The sequence below is a fragment of the Eschrichtius robustus genome, chromosome 5 (assembly GCF_028021215.1).
Source record: "Eschrichtius robustus isolate mEscRob2 chromosome 5, mEscRob2.pri, whole genome shotgun sequence".
Lineage (NCBI taxonomy): Eukaryota > Metazoa > Chordata > Mammalia > Artiodactyla > Eschrichtiidae > Eschrichtius > Eschrichtius robustus.
In genome coordinates, this window is record NC_090828.1 from 15,668,405 (window position 1) to 15,690,384 (window position 21,980).

The 21,980-nt window shown below is 40.9% G+C and overlaps 2 protein-coding genes and 1 pseudogene across 3 annotated transcripts in view; all 3 read right to left on the reverse strand.

The window, feature by feature from the left end:
* MOGAT1 (monoacylglycerol O-acyltransferase 1) overlaps positions 1-16,578 on the reverse strand; it is a 33,461-nt gene extending 16,883 nt beyond the window's left edge. For both annotated transcript variants that reach the window (XM_068544348.1, XM_068544347.1), the window contains exons 1-2: positions 16,386-16,578; positions 46-224 (exon numbers count right to left, since the gene is read on the reverse strand). In XM_068544348.1, coding sequence (XP_068400449.1) covers positions 46-224; positions 16,386-16,479 — 273 coding nt within the window. In that variant the 5' untranslated portion in view covers positions 16,480-16,578. The remainder of the gene's footprint in view (positions 1-45; positions 225-16,385) is intronic.
* Positions 3,508-4,203, reverse strand: LOC137765086 (oligosaccharyltransferase complex subunit OSTC-like). Its single transcript, XM_068544349.1, is given in 1 exon segment — positions 3,508-4,203. A coding segment is annotated over 1 exon segment (450 nt). The 5' UTR covers positions 4,198-4,203; the 3' UTR covers positions 3,508-3,747.
* Positions 16,579-18,111: 1,533 nt separating the features above from the next.
* Positions 18,112-19,767, reverse strand: LOC137764723 (glycerol kinase pseudogene; annotated as a pseudogene).
* Positions 19,768-21,980: the final 2,213 nt, after the last annotated feature.

The window sequence follows — 21,980 nt, forward strand, 5'->3', positions numbered from 1 at the left end:
CTTTTCCCAGCTTAAAACCATACTATATAAAACAATTCTACTCACATGAATTGGAAAATAGTCCTTAAAGTACCTCCAAATGGTCCAGCTTCTGACCCAGTCGGATCTCCTGCCTCCTTGCTCTGGGGTTTGCCAGTCAAAGTAAAGCCATGTCAAATAAGGGATGTAGAGGAACCAGTAGTTGTATATGATCAGGAACACGATGACTCCAAGGCACACCTGTGCTGTAAGAAAGGGGAAGACCTCAGGAATCAGGGTCAGTTAGCATCTGCTCACTGTACTGTACAATCATTGGCCCAAGGTAGGGGGAATCTAACATAGACAAAGTGTGTTCAACTGAACCTTGGTTCAAGTGAGGTAATGTACAAGACAGCAATGGTACAGTATGACCTAACATTTCTTGGATGTTTAGTATATACCAAGTACTGTATTGTGGATTCCACCAAAAAATATTTTTAAATTTAATCCTCATATAGCCACAGCATCAATGAAGCAGCCCTAGCACTCCTAACATTCTTTTTATAGAGGGAAAATAGCAGCTTAGGGAGGTTAAGTGAATTGCCCAAGCTACACGGAGGTGTAAGTGGCTGACCTGTCTAAATTCAAGGTCTATTCTCAAAGCTCATGGCCCTACACCACCTCCCCGACGTGATACATGGAGGAACCGTCGCTGACAGGAGGAATGCAGAGGAATTCCTACTACAAGTGTTCACCTTGATTGAGCAGCCATTATGCATGTGCCCATGAAGAGGGCACATTCCAATGACAAACTTCATTTCCCGGAAGTCTATTGCCAGAGATAGAAATGGCACAGCAGTGACTCTACGCCTTAGCTCACCTACCACTTCTCTTGACATTTCATAATGACAGAGCAATCCTAATTGTGCACCTAATGATATAGCTTCAAATAGATGAAGCAGGAATTGATAAAACTTGACCTGGGCAGTAGGGACAAGAATATTTGCCTTAAAGTAATACATTAAGCTAAGCTAGACATTTTCTTTTTATGTCTGTGCTATGTGTTATACTAAAAACTATTTATGAAAAGAAAAATATATCAATGGGGAGGAGCACAAAGACTTAAAGCGTGGCACAGAGTAAGTGCTCAACAAATGCCAGCTATTACTACTGGTTTAAGGAGTGGCATTACCTCTTTCTTCTTTATTATGTGCTACAGTCTCGAATCTAGTACTGACTTTGGTCCCCCAAGCTCCTATCCATTCTCAACTTTATTAAAAAGAGCTTTGTCCCCAAACGATCCATCATGGTATCTGAGTAAGAGCACCTTGATCTATTATTGTTTTATAGTTATAGATGTAGGTATAGATTTGGGGTTTTTTTTTTTTTTTTGGCAAAAACAAAACACATGTTTATATTTCTAGAAATATATAAATCAACAAATTTCCCAGTATAGATTTAACCCAAATACTGAATTGAACTCATGAGAGGACTGACTTGCTCTCTCCAGGGTGGGTTAAAAGTTAAAAGTGTGTGAAAGGTTAAGGAAGCATGTGCCCTCCACGGTTCAGTGGGGTGTTTTCTTGCATTCTGGAAGTTTCCACAAGTCTAGAAGTGAGGCCAAAAGAGTGTCCTCTGCCCTCATTCCTACCAAGATCACTCTATTTTGATTTACTTGCTTCCCTCTACCCAGGTCTGTGCGCTGACAATGTACCCCTGTTAATTAATTTCATTTTATTAAAATGTGCAAAACATTTACAAGAAACATAAATAGGTCTCATTATTCTCTACCCCAAGCTGGATCAGGTGAGCTATGATGGAACAGGGGAGGGAGGGCATAGGTACTGAGTAGTAACTGTCTCACATGGGCAACCTTATTTACTCCTCCTTACAACCCTCACGGTACAGAGTTCTGTCCCCATTTTGCAGTTGTGGAAACTGAGGCTCAGGGAATTTGAGTGTCCAAAGGACTTGAACCTGGATCTGCCTGATCCTTAAACCCAGGCACTTTTTTTTTTTTTTTAGAAAACCAAACTATCCCCAGCTAATGGTCATAACACCATAAACATGTGTTTATTACAAGTACATAAGCAGGTTCATAAGCATAAAGAATCAGGCACATGAAAGGTTTTATTTTCTTTACTATAAAGGTGGAGAAACTAAGACCAAAAGCAAATTAACTTAATTTCAACCACAGAGTGAGTCAAGAGTAGGTCCAGAAACAAAGTCCCCCGGCTACTAATTCAATGGTCCACTCACCCAACCACATTCCTCTAGGTGAATACACACTGCACATCTCTAACATTCATTATGTGTTTTGCATGTACAGTGGTTAAGACATGGATGGGAAATTGGACTCCTTATGTTGGAATGTGCCACCAACGAGCTTCCTGACCTGGGGTGAGGTCTTTTACTTCTTGAGCCTCGATTCCTTTACCTGTGAAATGGGCTAATAACAGCACCACTCTCCAAGGACTGTTGGGAGAATAAACAGAGAGATGTTACACTGCCTGGCACAGAGCAAGCGCTTGACAAATGGGAGCCATTTTTATAATAACTGTGTTTACTAGGATACATTTGGAGAATGCAAAAAGTAGAAGCAGACAAGATAACACTCATATTCCTGTCACCCAACAAAAACTACTGTTAAATTTTCCCGTTTTTTTTTTTTTTTCCATCAAACGGGTTATGTTTTTTTTAACACAGTTGATCACACATATTTTTTATTCTGTATTTGATCACTTACGATTATCTCATCTTAGCTGCTTGGTACTATAAATTTGGCATTAAAACCTCTCCACAAGTGTTATTTTTAATGACTGAGCAACATTCCATTGGTTGTCAGTACTAATTCAAATTCTTTTGTTTTTGAATATCTGGGCTTCTAACAACTTTTCTCTAATAACATAATCTTGCATAAAGATTCTATTTCATATCATAAACAACACCAAAATAGTTTTTTAATCCCTTGATCCTAAATTGGATTGAAAGCAGAAAACACTATAAAAACTAGGTGACTAGATCACCTCTATTTTCTATTTTTATCCCACTAAGCAATCCAAGGTAACACGATTCTCCTAAACTGGAGGTCAAACAGAAGAGAAAGTTAAAAAAATTTACTCCAGAACATTGTACAGCTCTCAAAACTAATGTTGATACTTTAAAAAAATTGTTTAGATTCACAAACCAAGTTGCACTGAAGGCCTAAATTTCAGCTGCCTTTTTTTTTTTTAATTAGAAAAATTATTTATTTCTTCTCCTTTCATACATCTTATTGTTCAGGAAACAGTCTTACATACATATCTGAAATGATGTACTGTCACACACTCTGTTTAAAGGCAAAGCACCACAGGTAAAGCTGATCAGCTGTCCAGAGTTCTCAGCTTATGGGATCTCACTTTCTGATTTTACACTAACTTCTGAAGGTCAGAAATGTCATCTCCAAAAAATGTTAAGGGGTTTGTAAAAAATAATTATTTTATTCAATATTATAGTTGTAGAAATGAAGTATATTTTCTTTAAGAAATAAAAAAAAGAAGAAAATGCCACTTAACATCATTGGTATGTCAGTATAGGCCAGCAGGAAAAAATACTGATAAGCTTGTCTCTTTGATACCAAGAAGACATTCTAGTCCAAGCTATAATACACTTCCTATGTTTTCACTAGATGTTTCTTTTCTGCTGCTTTTCATCCTTTTCCATATTTCATATCAGAGGACTGGTACAGCCTTTAAAACTTCATTAACAGGAGCAAATTCAGTATCCACCGATTTCTTCTCAAAAAGCATTCTAACCCATCAGATAGCCCGGCAGTTTCATTCTCATGAATACTCTAGCCACGAAAAAACTCAGTAGGACACAGACGAATCCAATGAATAGAAGGAGAAATCTATTGAGTTTGGGAATGTTTGGTGCATTGGATCGGTCCAGGATTATGAAACCTAAACCTCCCATTGTAAACAAGAAGCTGGATGGGAGTCCTTCCATAATATATTGTCCATTTACTCTGTAGGCCAAGAAAGCTACTGGCCTCTGATGCCCATGTTCTTCAGTCATGGAGCCGACACCTGGAGGTTCGACAGTAACATCCTAAACGATTCCTCCGGCGATGAGGAAGTAAGACACCACCACCAAAGCGTACATCGTCATGGCCGACGGCATGTGCACCCAGGGTGGCTTCTTCAGCTTCAGGTTGGGACATTCCAGCACTAAGAATGGGACTCGGTACAAACTCTCCATGTTGGTGGCGGCAGGGGCAGCTGTCAGCCGCCAGCCCCACGCACCACCCAGGAACAGCTCTTTTTTTTTTTCTTTGGCTGCATCACAGTGTGTGGGAATCTTAGTCCCCTGACCGGGGATGGAGCCGTGCCCCCTGCAGTGGAAGCGCAGAGTCCTAACCACTGGACCACCAGGGAATTCCCCTAAATTTCAGCTTCCTTGACTTGGGTACATTCTGGATAAGAAACCACAAGTCAGCCCCCAATCACTTATACTCTATTTTCACTTAACTGCCATAGATTTCTACTTTCTCTACATCATTGAGGAAGCTGCCTCCCGCTATATTTTTTTTTTTTTGAGGTGAAATTCACATAACATAAATTAGCCATTTTAAAGAAAACAATCCAGTTGCATTTAGTACACTGACATTGTTGTGCAACTCCCACTTTTATCTAGGTCCTAAACACTTGGATCATTCTGAAATAAAACTCTGTACCCATTAAACAGTTACTCCCTATTTCCCTTTCCCCTGTCCCTGGCAAGCACCAATCTGCATTCTTTTTTGATGGATTTACCTATTCTAGATATTTCATATAAATGCAATGATCCAATATGTAACCTTCTGTAGGCTTTCACTGACCATCAAGTTTTTGAGATTCAGCCATGTTGTAACATATATCAGCACTTCATGCCTTTTTATGGCTGAATAATATTCGCATGTATGGATAGATCACAACTTGTTTATCCATTTGTTTATCTGTTGATGCACATGTGGGCTGTCTCCACCTTCTGGCTACTGTGAATAGTGCAGCAATGCCCCACTCCTTTAACAGTACTGAAAGTCAGAAAGGCTCAGCCAAAGTGTATGCATTGTCACTAAGCCTACCATCATCAGTAAAGGGACAAAATGACATTTGCCTCTTCTTACGATCAAGTGGGAAATATACCCCATCACCTTTGTGAACTTGTTGCCAAAAATGTCTAACCTGACTCTAATCATGAGAACATAATTAGGCAAGTCCAGACTAGGGGACATCCTACAAGATAATTAGCTGGGGCTGTTTTAAAAATATCAGTGTTATAAAAGATGAAAAAACAAATAAAAAGTATAGGAACAGGTCTAGTTTTAAAGGAAAATTTGAAGACAATTAGGGAAATTTGAATATGAGCCATATATTAAATAAGATTATTGTTTCAATGATAAATTTCTTGGGTGTGATAATGGAATTGCAATTATGCACAAACTCCTTGTTTTCAGGAAACACATTCTACAGTATTGAGGAATGAAGTGCAATGATTTTTACAACTTAATTTCTTACTTTCAAATGGTTCAAAAGCAACAGTAGCAACAAACTGGGTGTGTGTCTATAGAAACAGAGAAAACAAACACTGAAAAATCCTAAGAGTTGGTGAATCTAGGTAAAAAGAATGTATACTGAACTATTCTTTAAATACTTCTAAATTTCCAAAATTAAAAGACAGGGGTGGGGGCTTCCCTGGTGGCGCAGTGGTTAAGAATCCGCCTGCCAGTGCAGGGGACACAGGTACGATCCCTGGTCCGGGAAGATCCCACATGCTGCGGAGCAACTAAGCCCGTGCACCGCAACTACTAAGCCCACGTGCCACAACTACTGAGCCTGCGCTCTAGAGACCATGAGCCACAACTACTGAAGCCCACATGCCTAGAGCCCATGCTTCGCAACAAGAGAAGCCACCGCAATGAGAAGCCCGTGCACTGAAACAAAGAGTAGCCCCCGCTCGCTGCAACTAGAGAAAGCCCATGCGCAGGAACGAAGACCCAATGCAGCCAAAAAATAAATTAAATAAATATATTTTAAAAAATAAAATAAAGAAAAAAAAGATGGGGAAATGTATGAATTATACATGTAATTGATAATAATGCATAATAAGTTAAGCACTGCTATTTGACTGGGAACAAGTTGGGACCTCACAGAGAGCCCTACATTTGCAGCAAAGTCTTCATCTCCAATCTCATACATACAGAGGGAATGATCGATCCAATGACCCACTTTTAGCTTCAAAGCTGCCTTCAGGTATCCCTAGCTTTATAGAAGGAAGTGTTCCAGCAAAATCAGGGATATAAATTTCCTTTTTTCATGAACTAAAGACTTTTGGCAAGGAGTGGTGGCCAGGTCTACAGCTTTTGGGTGGTGGAAGGTCCTTCAGTGCTTACGTGGACTTTTCCTACCTCTGCTGCCTCCATCCGTTCTGGCTTCAAGGGATTCAACCTGGATACTTAAAATACAAGAGAGTACAAATGAAAATGTATTGTAGTGTTTGACCCATGGCAAATGCTCCATAGATGTTAGCAGAATGTGAAAAGTAAATGAATCCTAACAACACACTTTGCCTTTGGCGTTTCTTCAATCAAAGGCCTGATGTATATAAGTTGAAAAATTCCTTTAAGTTCTAGGTTTTAGTTTTCCTTCTTTATCAGTTTTTTTAAAATTTAATAAAGTATTATTTATAATATGGAAAAATAATTGGTTAGTGAAATTTAAATAAAATAACACACAGAAAGCCATTAGAACAATGATGGTGCAGGAATTCCCTGGCAGTCCAGTGGCTGGGACTCCACGCTTTCACTGCCGAGGGCTCAAGTTCGATCCCGCAAGCCACGCAGTGTGGCCAAATAAATAAATAAAAGGAGAATACTTAAAAACAAAAACAAAAACAATGATGGTATGATGGTGGAAGCAGCTCTTCTGCCCCTTTCCTGTTTGCCCATTTCTGTTCCCCTCTAACCTTACAAGAACCTAATTATAGGAATGAGATCACAAAGCAATTGAAACTAACTCCTGACTTATGCTCTCCTGCATGCATACCATGCTTTGCCCAACCTGCTGATTCTTTTCCTAGATAAAAAAGAAGTAAAAATGAAGAATTAAGCAGTTAAAAAATGACTAGCTCTCTGCCGCCAACAGCCCCCCTAAGCAATCCTGCAGACAGATCACACGGGCAAGATAACAGCTGAAGAGAGTCAGCCAGTCTGCACTCAATGGAGAATGATGCAGAACCCAACCTCCTGCCTTGATGATTCACTGAGATTCTTCTTCCCGCCCCCATTTTTCCTTTTAAAGACTATCATGGCTGAGCAGAATCTTCAGAGCTGGTCTCTGGACACGAGTCCACCTTCTTCCCAGATTGCCAGCTTTTCTGATAAAAACATCTTTCCTTTCTACTGACACTTGCCTCTTGAATTATTGGCTTACGAGCAGCGAGCAGCCGAACCTCGGTTTGGTAACAATGGCATATAGGAAACTCTCAATAAATGTTAGCTATCAGCCACCACTGACTGCTTAAGACCTTTAAAAACACCAGTTTCATATGGCTCAACCCAATGTATTATTTGATTTATTTTCTAGCGCATATATTATTTTAATAAATTTTTTTGAATAGGTAAACCAGAGGAAAGGAATATGCCAAAACATTTACAATAGTTATCTCTGGATGGGAATATGGACTTTTTTCTAGTCTCTTCTAAAAGCTCTTCTACAGTTTCCAGTTTTTCTAATAACTAGCATGAACTACCTTATAATCAAAACTTATTTTAAAAAGATAAATAAAATGGTTCCACTAAAGGGAAAAAAAGATACAAACACTGCAGAACAAATCTACTTATGTAAGAATATTCTCATCTTTAACATGACTCTATTAAATCTGATGAGCAAACTCCATCAGAAAAACACTGTGAAAACTAGTGGAAGTTTACTTACTTGCGTTTAAGTAGTGACCAGTGACCAATTAAGAAATAATTTAAAATATTTAACTTGTATGTGTATCCTTTCCACTTGTATCCAAGAAGTTTTCATTTTTCCCCCTAGGAAAACTGTTTCTATACTTATTTTAGCCATTTAACATAGTATGGAGAAAGAAAACAACTGAGAGGCAAGCAAAATCCTTTAGCACGTCACATTCTTTTCCTTTTTATTCCTGAGGCATTGTATTTCAAAATATCAATCAGTGTCATCTGCTGAGTATAAGAATGTAAGTATAACATTCCTCTAATTTTTAAAATTCCTGCTTTAAGAAAACTTGCCTCCGAGAGTTTCTTAGGATGAAGATGGGGCTAAAAGACAAATCTCAGAAAACTTTGCAGAATTTTTCAGCCTAGTATTCCTCATACGTGGGTCTGCTCCATACCGCCTTTAAAAAGTATTGCCGTACAAGGATCTGCATTTTTCTTGTTTAAAAGTGAATTCATTATTGGACCTATTTCTTTGCCTAATGAAGTCAAATAAATTATAACAAGGATCCAGTTGAAACCAGTCCCATTTTCATACTATTTCAGAAAGCTTTACAAGCTGAAGGACAAGAGAAGCACAAATACTTTGTATACCTACAAACTGAAAACCACAGAAATAATCCACGATAAAAGAGGCACAGTAGTGTTTATGCAAGTCCAGGAATCTAGTATGAATCACTAGAGTGAATGTTAAAATGTGCTCCCTCAAAATTTTCCAGATGAAGGGAGACTAAAGAGATGTAACTACATACAACATGTGGATTCCTTTGCTATAAAGGACATCAGCAGGACAATCGCTGAAATATGAATAGGGCCTCTGGATTAGGTCAGAGTACAGCAACACTGTTATGTTTCTGATTTGGATAATTGTACTGTGGTTATGTAAGAGATATATATTAGGAAATGTGTGCGGAAGTACTTAGGGATAAAGGGAGACCATGTCTGCAACTTACTCTTAAAGAGTTCACTTGATGATGATGATGATATACATGTGTGAGAGAGAACGATAAAGGAAACATGGTAAAATGTTAACATTTGGGGAATTTGATGAAGAAATATAGAGAATTACAAAAAAAATCTTATAATTATTATTTTTGAAGTTACTTCAAAATAAAAAGTGAAAACAATTTTAAGGGCCCTCCCTGACACCTACAGAATCAAAATCTCTGGGGAATTTGCATTTTAACAGTCCCCAGGTGATTCTTAGATATACTCTAAAGTTGAAAACTTCTGATATAAATAAAATCAACAGTGGAAGAGTCAGCATTTTTTGACGTCAAATTTCTCCAAATTAAACTATAAGCTAATCTCAATCAAAAAGCAATTCCAATGAAAACCCCAGCAGGCTTTTTAGTATAAACTGACAAACCAATTCTAAAATGCATATGAAAATGTAAAGAACCTATAACAGTCAAAACAACTCTGAAGAAAAGAACAAAGTTTGAGAACTAACTAACTATCTGATTTCATGAATTATTATAAAGTCACAGTAATCAAAACGACATGGTAATGGCATCAAGATAGATAAACAGATTAATGGTACAGAATAATCCAGAAATAAATCCACACATATATGGACAACTGATTTTTGACAAAAGCGCAAGCCCAATGCAGTAAAGAAAAAACAGCTTTTTTTTTCTTTTGAACAACAGAGCTGCAACAATTAGATTAAACATATGCCAAAAAAATGAACTTGGACCTTGTACTATATACAAAAATGAACCCAAAATGGATCATAGATCTATATGTAAAACCTAAAACTATAAAACTTGAAGAAAACGTATAAAATCTTTGTGAACTTAGATTAAGCCAAGATTTCTTAGATATAACACCAAAAACACAATCCATAGAGAAAATATGGATAAGTTAGACTTCACCAAAATTTAAAATTTCTGCTCTTCAGATACACAAAAGATAACCCATTGACTGGAAGAAAAAAATCTATGCAAAGTGTATGCCTGATAAAGGACGTATATCCAGAAGAACACAAAGTCTCAAAACTCAATAATAGGAAAGCAAGCAACCCAATCAAAAATGGGCAAAAGATTTAAACAGGTACTTCGACCAAGAAACCATACAGTGACTTCCCTGGTGGCACAGTGGTTAGGAATCCGCCTGCCAATGCAGGGGACACGGGTCCTGGTCTGGCAAGATCCCACATGCCGTGGAGCAACTAAGCCCGTGAGCCACAACTCCTGAGCCCGCATGCCACAACTACTGAAGCCTGCGTGCCTAGAGCCCATGCTCCGCAACAAGAGAGGCCACCGCAATGAGAAGCCTGCACACCACAACAAAGAGTAGCCCCCACTCACCACAACTAGAGAAATGCCGTGCGCAGCAACGAAGACACAACACAGCCAAAAATAAATAAATAAAACAAGTAAATTTATATTAAAAAAATGAAACAAGACTAAATTAAAAGAAAGATTATTTTTAAAAAAAGAAATACAAATGGCAAACAAGCACATGAAAAGATGTTCAACATCGTTAGACATCAGGGAAATGTGAACAAAAGCTACAGTGAGAGACACCACTACACACCTGTTAAAGTTGCAAAGATTAAAAGGACTGTCTATATCAAATGATGGCAAGGATGTGGAGCAACTGGAACTCTCATACGGTGCTGGTGGGAATGTAAACTGGTACAACAACTTGGGAAGAAAGTTTGGCAATTTCTTAAAAAGTTAAACCTGCCCCTACCATAACATGATCAACCATTCCATTCCTAGGTTTACCCAAGAATAAAGAAAGTATAGGGCTTCCCTGGTGGCACAGTGGTTGGGGGTCCACCTGCCAATGCAGGGGACATGGTTCGATCCCTGGTCCGGGAAGATCCCACATGCTGTGGAGCAACTGGGCCCGTGTGCCACAACTACTGAGCCTGCGCTCTAGAGCCTGCGAGCCACAACTACTGAGCCCGCGAGCCACAACTACTGAGGCCCACGTGCCTAGAGCCCGTGCTCCGTGGCAGGAGAGGCCACCGCAATAAGAAGCCCGCGCTGGCCGCAGCTGGAGGAGGCCCTCATGCAGCAACGGGGACAAAACACAGCCAAAAATAAAAATAAATAAATTAAAAAAAAAAAAGAAAGTATACACTCGTTAAGACGTGTAGGTAGAAGTTCACAGCAGTATTATTGATAATAGCTACAACCCAAATATTCATCATTAGATTAATGAACAAACAAATTGCAATACATTCACTCACTAGAATACCACTTTGAAACAAAAAAGCTATGAACTACTTAATACACCTACAAAAAGAATGAATCTCAAAATAATTATATTCAGTGAAAGAAGCCAGACCAAAAAAAAAGAGTACATATGCTGTGTCTCCATTTATATAAAACACTAGAAAATGCAAACCAGTATTATGAATGACAGCAACCACATTAAGAAGTGGATGCTTGTAGATGGGGGAAGGGGGGGTTAAAAAGGGATATGAGAAACCTTTGGGGATGATGGCTATATTCACTACCTTAATTGTGGCAATATTTTTTTCGGGTGTTCATGTGACAACTTAAACTGTACACATTAAATATGCGCAGTGGGAATTCCCTGACAGTCCAGTGGTTAGGACTCTGAGCTTTCACTGCCAAAGGCCCTTGTTCAATCCCTGGTCGGGGGACTAAGATCCCACAAGCCTCACAGCACAGCCAAAAAATAAAATAAAATAAATATGTGCAGTTAACTGTTTGACAGTGTCACAATAAGGCTGCTTAAATAAATAAGTAAATAAATAGACCCATTCAGTAAAAGATCACAGTCTCACCACATGGTCTTAGGTAAGATACATACCTCTTGAGCTTCAGTTTTCTCACCAAAAAAAATAAACCTAATAATCCCTGCCACAAGGAGTTGTAGATAGGAGATGGTCAATAAATGTTGGCTCTCTCTTTTTCAGTTTTCCACTTTTCAGTTAGCAGGTTAGTAGCACACAAGCTAGTAAGTAATGTTTCAGTTTCTTGAATATTAAGATTGGAAGATAGGTGATCCAGCAATTCCACTTCCCAGCATTTACTGAAGGAAATGAAATAACTATCTGCAAAAGATATCTGCACCCCGCCATGTTCACGGCAGCGTTATTTACAATAGTCAAGATGTGGAAACAACTAGTGTCCATCAACAGATGAATGGATACAGAAAATGTGATATATACTACATATATGAAATAGAATATTATTCAGCCATGGAAAGGAAATCCTGCCATTTGTGACAACATGGATAGACCTTGAGGGCTTTATGCTAAGTGAAATCAGTGAGGCAGAGAAGGACAAATACATAATCTTACATGTGTGGACAAACAAACAAAACAAAAGAACAAGCTCATAGATACAGAGAACAGATTGGTGGTTGCCAAAGGTGGAGGTATGCAGGGGGGTCTGGGGGGGAGGCAAAATGAGTAAAATTGATCAAAATGTTAAAAACTTCCAGTTATAAGATAAATAAGTCCTAGGCATGTACTGTACAGCATGGTGACTATAGTTAATACTGTATTGCATATTTGAAAGTTGCTGAGAGTAAATCTTAAAGATCTCATCATAAGAGGAAAAAAAATGTGTAACTATGTGTGGTAACGGATTTTAACTAAACTTACTGTGGAAATCATTTTGCAATAGACATATATCAAATCATTATGTTGCACACCTAAAAATAATACATTGTTATAAGATTGGAAGACAGGCACTTAACATTTATCTCAAGGAAACAGTATTTGATTTCATGACTAAATGAAACATTCTGCTTTTTTTTTTTCTTTTTTAAATATATCCCAAGTGCTAATAGCTTAAACTCATTTCCTGATGGTGGAAAGAAAAATGCATTCCAAGATTTTGATTTAGAGACTTTAAAATACATAGTTAATAAAACTTCTCTTATCACCATTGGAAGGAGATACTACATCAACTCCTTACTTTAAAATAATTAAAATGGAAAGAAATAGGTAAGCGTTTATCCTGCCTTTACTGTAAGAATTGAATTGTAGGGTAATCAATGGCCCTAGATGATGAGGAAAAATTATTCCTGACATAAATTCTAGTTAATATGTGAAGAATGAACGATAGAATATGAAAATTACCATTTTGTATTCCCAAATAAATCAGTTAATTTGGTCAATGATCATTAATGGAGACTAGGTGAAAGGTCAACGGTCAATAGGGAACTTTTATTTGCAGCATGTCAATTACCACCCCCTCACATTTCTTCCTACCTGGACCCACTGACCACTCTTAGACACTAATAATGGGATAGCTAGACATTACGTGCATTCTGACATAATGCAACATGAGCACACAGCAGCACCTCGGAAAAGGACTTGCAAAAAGGTTTCACCTAAATCTAATCAAACCTTTAGCTCCAACTCCCATTTTAGAAGAAATACAGGGAACTGAGGAACAAGTTAACCATACAAAATAGCAATCAGAGAACTCCTGAAGGTGACACATCTTGCAGGACAGATAACCTGGCTTCTTCAATGCTTCATTGACAAGAAAACAAATGGGGGAAAAACTGTTCTAAATTAAAAACTAAATGCAACCCAGGGGGCTTTTTTGGATCCTGATTCAAGTAAGTCACACATAAAAGTGTATTTGGGGCTCAATTTTAGGAAATATGAATATTGACTTGGTTTAGATGATTTTAAGCAATTACTGTTAATTATGCTACATGGGACAATGTTACTATAATTATGTAAAACAATTTTATAATAGGCATACTAAAGTACTTGGGATTAAAATACAATGTGATTTGCTTTAAAATATTTTTGCAAAATAGGTAAAACTAATATAGCAAATTGTTAAAATAATTATAAATCCAAGTAATGGGTATATGGGAGTTTATACCCTTCTCTACTTTTCTGTATGTTTGGAATTTTTCATAATAAAATTTCCAAAATATATGATAATACAAAATAACACAAGTGTCAAATGCATGCAATAAGAGCATTTAAATGAATTGTCTGTCAAGCCACTGTAGTTTGATTCAAATTAGGACTGGTGGGCCATGTCTAAGTCATTAGTCCATTCACATGTGACACATAAGGCTCTACCACCCACCTTGTGACCTTGAGCAGTTACTACACCTCCAAGCTCTATCTTTGGAAAATGAGTACAGGGGTTAGCCCCTACCTCTAGGGTCGCTGTGGGGATTTACATACAAGAGTTGATACAAATAGGGACATGTGGGGTGGACCACTTCCCTTTTGGGTAACAGAGTGAAGACATTCAACCAGTACTTATTGTGTGCCTTCCATGGGTCAGGCACGTGCTGGGTACTCCCTCACTGAGCTTGTGAACTAGGATGTATCAGGGAGGAAGACATTTTCCTCTACCCTCCTATGTTCCTCTGGCTGATCTAAGAATTAAATTGACGTGAGACAGATTAATGGGAGAAAATCAAACAAAATTTTAATAATATGTATGCCTGGGGGAGACCCAGGAAAACTGAGTAACTTGCCAAAATGGCCAAAACCCTCCCCTTAAATACCATCCTCAGCTAAAGACAAAAAATAATATTGAAGGTGGGTTGAGTCAGTTATGGGAGGTTATCAGGAAAAGCACAGTAAGGAAGGGTAGGGTTTTATGCAAATTTAAGTCCCTGCCTTCTTCATTGGTAGGTTTCTAGAGATTTGGTCATCATCCTCTTCCTGGTACAGCAAGGGAGACACCCTTACAAATAGAGATTTCCCTTATAAATGTAAATGTTTCTTACAAAAGGGTAACTCCCACTAGGTTTTCAGAGTTTTCCCCATGTCTGCTGCTTCTTAGAAAATAACCAGCTTAAAATAATTAATATACCAAAGAGACATATTCTGGGATGGCAAATTCTGCTCTCCTACAGATGGCAATAGAGACCTTTCTCAAGTAACCACAGACACAAATGCAAGCAATGATAAGGGCCATGGAAGGAAAGGACAGTGGGCTATCAGAGATGTGCTGGCTGATGAGCAAGAAAGTCAGCCTCCAGGTTCAAGGCATTAAATTGGACAGCGCAGTGGTTAAAGCAGGAAATCTGGGTAGAATATTTGGGTTTGCACGTAGCTCCTGCACCTCCTACTAACTGTGTGACCTTGAACAGTTCACTTCACCTCTTAGTTCCCTCATCTGTACAATGAGCGCAGGAAGACACAGTCCTTACCTCATAGGGCTGTTGTGAAGATTACATGGTTAATAGTGTATGGTGCTTAGAACTGTAGAGGTAGATGGCAAGTGCCAAGCTGTAGCTGGCAGAACAGTACCTGACACACACGAAGCCCTAGATAAGTGTAGCTGTTACCTCAATGGTACTTTGGCCTAGAGCAAAACAAAGTGCAATGCTGTCTCAACAGTTTGGCCTAGGAGGACTAAATGAGTTAATTATTTGAATGTCCTTTTTTAGTAAACTCTAGCTGTACTTGGAGAGTTTATTAAAAAAAAAAAAAAAAATCCCGATGTGCAGGTTCCATTCTGAAACAAATGAATTCAAAATTCTAGGGATAGAGCCTGGGTATCTTATTTTTTAGAAATTCCTCCAGTGATCTTAATGTGCAGCCAGGATTGAGAACCACTGATCCAGGCATTCAAAATGTAAAATGGTTTCAAAATTGTAAACCTCTACAGTGGAATGAATTTATTATTACTGTGGCCTGGACAGTGTACAACCCATGGTCTTATAGCACACAAATGACTTTAGCCTTCTGAAGAGTTTAAGTTCCCAGTAATTCCTGTCCTCTTATACCCCCTCCTTTTCCTTGACTCTCCCCATGTCCCCCCCCCCAAGAGCAGAACAAACATCCAGAGAAAAAGCTCGCAAATTAGCCCCCTGCCCCATCTAGTGACTGGCTCCTGTGCATTTCTACATGAGCGTAACTTGGGAACTGGCCAGAACACACTCTCCTGGGTCGAATTATTTACAGACAGAGGCCATCCAACCCAACCTAACGTGTGGTGCAGTCTTCTTTGCAGCAAGGTACCTTTCTGCATCTGGAAAATCTTAAACATGGAAAAGCTAACACAGATATTTGTTATGAGGGTGGGGATAAGGAAGGAATCAGGTTTCAAATCCTTGGGCATTGTTTTTCCATTTATGAATCGATAATTCAAGAAACGAGTTTATCTACTTTTGAGGGGCTTAAGTGCAATGTCCTATAGCTCGATTGGGTCGTGGTTACACCTGGATGTATACATTTGTCAAAACTCATCGAGTTAAAATCTGTGCCTTTTACTGTGGGTAAAGTACACCTCGAGTTTGAAAAACAGCACAGGGGAAAATAAAGTCGGCAATCAGTGGCTTGCTACAAAGTTCACGTGGAAAGATGAATCAAAGAGGGGAGTCCTAAATTAGCTACAAATGCCCTCTGTGACCTGCCTGCTCTGGCTTACAAGGGAAGTAGTGATGTCCGGGAGGGGGGAGACGGAGCCCCAGGCACCGCGGTGTTTCGCCCGGATCTTGCGCGGCCGGGAGTCCTTACCGAGCAGAAGGAAGGACAGGACCCACTGCAGCACCGCCGCCGTCTGCAGCCGCCGCGCCAGCGGGATGTTGAGCGGCGCAAACTCGACCTTCATGGCCAGGCCGGAGCGAGGACTGCGCCGAGCGCTGCCGCCTGGGACCTCGCTGCTCCGCGGCGCCTGCCGGGTGTGCGCTGCCTGCCGGCCCAGCGCCCGGCACCCCGGCGCAGAGGAAGCGGCGACCGCCCCGGAGTGGGCGCGGACTGGACTTAGTCTTGGGTGGGAGGGCGCGCCGGGGCTGAGGCTGGAGGCTGCCAATCACGCGCCCGGGCTCGGGAGCAGCTGCGGCGCCCGGGGCGCATTGGCTGGCGCGCCCGGGCGCAGATGAGAGCGCGCCGCGTTGGGCACAAGGGTGGACGAGAGGGGTCACCTGGCAGCCTGCCAGAGCTCGGCGACGCGGGCTCCTGCAACCTCGCCCGAGACCTGGGATCTCCACCGGGCTCTGACCATTGTTCAGCTGGTCGATTACTGTGCGCTAGGCTTCAGCATCCGCCTTTAAACCCACCTCTTCCTCCGAGGGTGTCTGCAGCTGCGAAAGGGTTAGGATCTCCCACCAGCTGGAGGAAGGCGCAGGAGTTAGCTTCTCTGGAGCTTGGTACCCATCTGTTTGTTGGTCTGTGTTCCCCACACCACCCCCAAACTCTGGGGCCTCCTCATCTTTGTGTCTCAGATTTCTATCCGAATCCTGGAAAACTTTCGCTTATTCATTCAAAGGACATTTATTGAATACCTCCCACGTGCCGGGAACCATTCTGGGCGCTGGGAATACACTCAGTAACCAAGTCATTCATCGATTCTGCTCTCAGAGGGTACAAATAATGGGGGGTGTGGGGGGGGGTGGAGAGAAACATAAGGAAAATAGCCACACAATTGGGTGTGTAATTGCAAAGTGAAACGCTACTATGGATGAATGAGAAGGTTCTAGGACTTAGACTGGAAGGTCAGTCTCGGAAGAAGTGACCTTGACTTTAATTATAACAGTGACTCTAATTCAAGCAAAGGGAAGCACATGTGCAAAGGTCCTGTGGCTGAAACTCAAAGAAGACCAATATAGTGGGAGCTCAGGGAACAAGGAGGAGAATGGAGTGAAATGAGTAAAAAATGGTAGCCAAGGACCAGATCCTTGCAGGCTGTGTTTAGGGTTCAAGTCTTTACCCTAAGATTTGTCAGTGAAGGGTTTCAATCATGATGTGTTAAATAAATGGATGGATTCTAAATTGTGCCTCATGCTGTGAGCGCCCACTACATTTTCTTTGTAAATCTTCCTGTATAGTTGACCAACACCAAGTGGCAGGTAGCTGTCAAGTCATTGCTAGAAGAGATCTGGTAGAGGGCAAAACAACAGAGTTGACTACCCATCCCCCCACCATGCCCCTTTCTCCTTAAACGTTTTAATAGAAAGTTGGATAAAAATAACGACCACTGGGTAGTTCAGGGGAGTTGTTTGTGACTTTTTGTATGCAAAACTTGCGGTTGTTTTTTTTTGTTCCTAATTGAGAAATCACTTTTTTTGTGTGTGCCGCATTTTCTTTATTTCAAGCCACAGGTCTACTTGGAGGGTCATGCAGCAAGTGGATTATAAATAAAATCAGAGTCTATGAATAGTGTCAGCACATTAAGAGACAGAATCACTGAATTCTCTTGTTAGGTAAAGAGCTCGCATCTTTGAAATCCATGAGTTGGTATTATTTATGGCACACCTGAGAGGTACCTTGCTCCGATTAACATTACCATGCTACTCACTATAAAAAAGCCCAAGGGTAAACTACTGAAGATGCTAGGGTCACCGTTTTCTGAAGACTGAGTGCTAACCCAACCCATGGACTTCATCACAGCTTTCTTCCATGTAGAATAACGAATATCACTTTCCTTGGCGTTGATCTGAGGTTCAAACCGCTCCATCGTGACAGCTGACAAATCCTCAGGCTCGAGACTCCAAACGCCAACCCCTTCTGCAGCCCCTGCTGCCATGGCAGCTCCCAGGGCAGTTGTTTCAGGCATCAAGGGCTTCACTACTGGGATATACAGAATGTCTGCTTGTAGCTGCATAAGAATTTTGTTTTTGGTCATTCCTCCGTCTACCTGCAAATGGCTGAGTGGAATTCCACAGTCCCGATTCATGGCATCCAAAATCTCTCGGGTTTGGAAACAAAGAGCTTCTAATGAAGCAAAAGCAATATGGCATTTATTGGTGAATTGGGTGAGCCCACAGATGATCCCTCTTGCACTGGGCTCCCAATAAGGTGCATATAGCCCTGAAAAGGCTGGGACAAAATAGCAGCCATAAGAGGAACCTACTTCTTTAGCAAGTTTTTCAATTTCCTCTGAGGTCTTTATAATTCCAAGATTGTCTCTGAGCCAGCGAACAACAGCACCGGCTATAGCTACCGAACCTTCTAATGCATAATGTACTGGTTTGTCTCTGCCGAGTTTGTAAGCCACTGTGGTCAGAAGGCCATGTTCAGAAAATATACACTTATGGCCTGTATTACATAGTAAGAAGCAGCCTGTTCCGTACGTGTTTTTGGCTTGTCCATCCTGGAAGCACAGTTGTCCCACCAATGCAGCAGATTGGTCCCCCAAACACCCAGATATTGGCACACCTTCCAAGGCCCCAGCTTTCATTAGGCCATAGATCTCAGAAGAACTCCGGACACTTGGAAGAATTTTCATTGGAACTTCAAAAAATTCACAGAGCTCTTTATCCCATTCCAAAGAATGAATGTTGAAAAGCATCGTCCTGCTTGCGTTTGTTACATCCGTACAATGGACGCCTCCACTGGCTCCTCCTGTCAAGCTCCAAATAAGCCATGAATCAATGGTCCCAAAAAGAGCTCTGTCTTCCTCAACTGCCTTTTGAACTTTTCTCACGTTGGCAAGGAGCCAACGAAGTTTCACTGCACTGAAGTAAGTGCTAAGTGGAAGGCCTGTCTTGGTCTTGACAAAGTTATTATTTACTGGAATGCTTTTACTAAGACTCTCAACGGTAGATTGGGTTCTTAGATCAAGCCACACCACAGCATTGTAGAGAGGTTCTCCAGTTAACTTGTCCCAGACCACAGTGGTCTCCCTCTGGTTACTGATACCAATAGCTTTTATGTTGGAAATATTGAGCTGTCCAAGTTTCTCACACGTTTTCTCTATACACTCGTAGACGGACTGCAGGATCTCCTTAGGGTCTTGTTCCACCCATCCTTCTTTCGGAAGCTCTTGTTTTATTTCCACTTGATGATGACTAACTAGTTCGGCTGTTTTTGGATTGAAAACCAAAAAGCGCGTCGAGCTTGTGCCCTGGTCCACTGCTCCCACCAACTGCCCCGAAACTGCTTTCTTCGTGGCTGCCATGAAGCTCGCTTAGGTCGGCGGGAGGACGATAGCGTCCCGTTTCCCGGGTGACAGCGGCGGGCGGGGGAGGGGCGGACGGCGAGCCGGGAGGGCCAGCCGGCGCGCGGTCGTAGAACGCAGTATCGGCAAGGAGCTTCTCGCCCCGCCCCTCCCTCTTCTCTCCTAGATTCTTCTAGATTTCTTCCCTGCACCTTACCCCACTGGTAGTGGGGATGCGTTGGGTACACACCGTGTCAGACATTGTGCAGAGCCCTTCACCAGCCTGAGCTTATCCTGGCGCAACCCTGCGAAATAACTGTTAGCTCATTCGGCAGTTAATGAAGGCCAGGCTCAAAGTCACACAGCTGGCAGAGTGAAGATTCAAATACGGTTTTGTCGTCTAAAACCTGGAAAGGAGTCATCCCTTCATCAGTTGACCCACACGTGAAACAAATATGTAGGGAATGCCTGCTTTGCACGGGGCATTGCCCTGAGTGCTGATAGCACAAAGGTGAATTAAGACAGGGTCTCTGAGCCTTTGAGAATTCACACGCATTCATTCATTGATTATTTATGGAAAGGCTGGTATGTGCTAAGCACTAGGTGGGGAGTGGAGATGGGCTGAATAAGATGGGATGAATAAGAAAGGTCTCTGTCCTCATGGGGTTCACGGTCTAGTGAGAGAAACAGAAAATAAACCAAATGTGTGCTAGTGCCTTGAAAGAAACATGCAAGTTCCAGTGATAGAGAATGAGCACCTAATTGGAAGAGATTGGAGGTAACAAGAGTGGAAGTAGGGAGACCCTAAGGAGGCTATTGTAGGGTGAGAGTAGAGGATGGTGGCTTGGTCTACTGTGTTAGCAAAGGAGAGTAGAGATGGATTTGACATAAGCCTGGGAGATGTAAATGGCAGGACTGATTGATTAATTGGATTCACAATCTATTAGGAGATAAGAAGAGCAGCATACCCAGAAGTCCTACTCCTAGTCACTTGGAGTTAACTCGTCTGATTCATGCTCTTGTCATTTTCCCCGCACCTTGAGCAGGTAGAAAAGAACTGTCATACCCCATCACAGCTCCTTTAAGCAAAGCGGGGACCCATGAGGGTCCATCACCATTTTAATTAGCAACTAAATCATTCACTCATTTGTTTAACAGTCAACACATGTTTATTTGTGTACGAGGTTATTGGAGTTAAATGATTATTGGAGTTAAATGGTGAGAAAGTTTTAATTCAACAAGCTATTCAAAACAACTTTTCTGTAGGAGTTTTGTTGATCTCTAGAACTAAAACTAATAGGAAAACATGAACCTTACACATTTTCTTTCCAAACTACACATTTTGTGGAATAGGGAGCTTAGAGCAGAGAAGATGAGGGATTTGTCCAAGGTACCCCAGCCAGTTACTGGCAAGGAGTAGACCTAGATCTCTTTACAACTGTACTAAAACAGATGAGCAGAAGCAATGTCGTGTAGAAATCATGGTTTCAAACTTTGACTTTAGCAGGGGGATATTTTTTTTAATCTTCAAATAACTCCAATTTATAAAAGAAATCAAAGTGAAACTGCTCTTGTTGGAAATGAATGGGGATCCTGACTCCCACCTTCTCAGTATCTTCCTCCTTCCCAAGGTGTATCTTTAGCAAAATGAAACTGATATCAAACAGTTACAGAACCTCTGAGGGATCGGCAAAACCCAGGTTGAAAACCACTTTTTTTTTTTTTTTTTTTGGTGGTGGTGGGTAGGCTAATATTTGGAGAAATACAAAGTTTAAACAGGGTTGCAGTTAAAAAACTATATGTGATATGTCCACTTCACTCAGTGCTTACCATCTACCAGGTACTGGGCTACATGCTTTCCGTGCTGTGTTTGATTTAAGCCTCTCAGCAACTCTCCAGGGTAGGTACCATTATTCCTTTTACCAGTAAAGATAGTGAGGCTAGAGGTCAAACTAATTGTTCACCTAGTAGGTAGTAAAACTAAGTTTCTGTTTTTTGAAAATAGGCCTGTCTGTTTCTAGAGCCTGAGCAAGTAACTGCCATACTAAGCTCTTCCTCAAATGATACCACGAGGGAGGAAGGGGACGTTGAAACAGAGGAACCGGTCACTGAACCTCTGGTAGAAGAATGCAGAGGACCAACTTTGTCATGGTTTGGGTTGGGGTTAGTTATTCATTCAGTCAACAAATATTGATATTTACCAGTCATATACTATATGCTTGGCTTTGGGTACA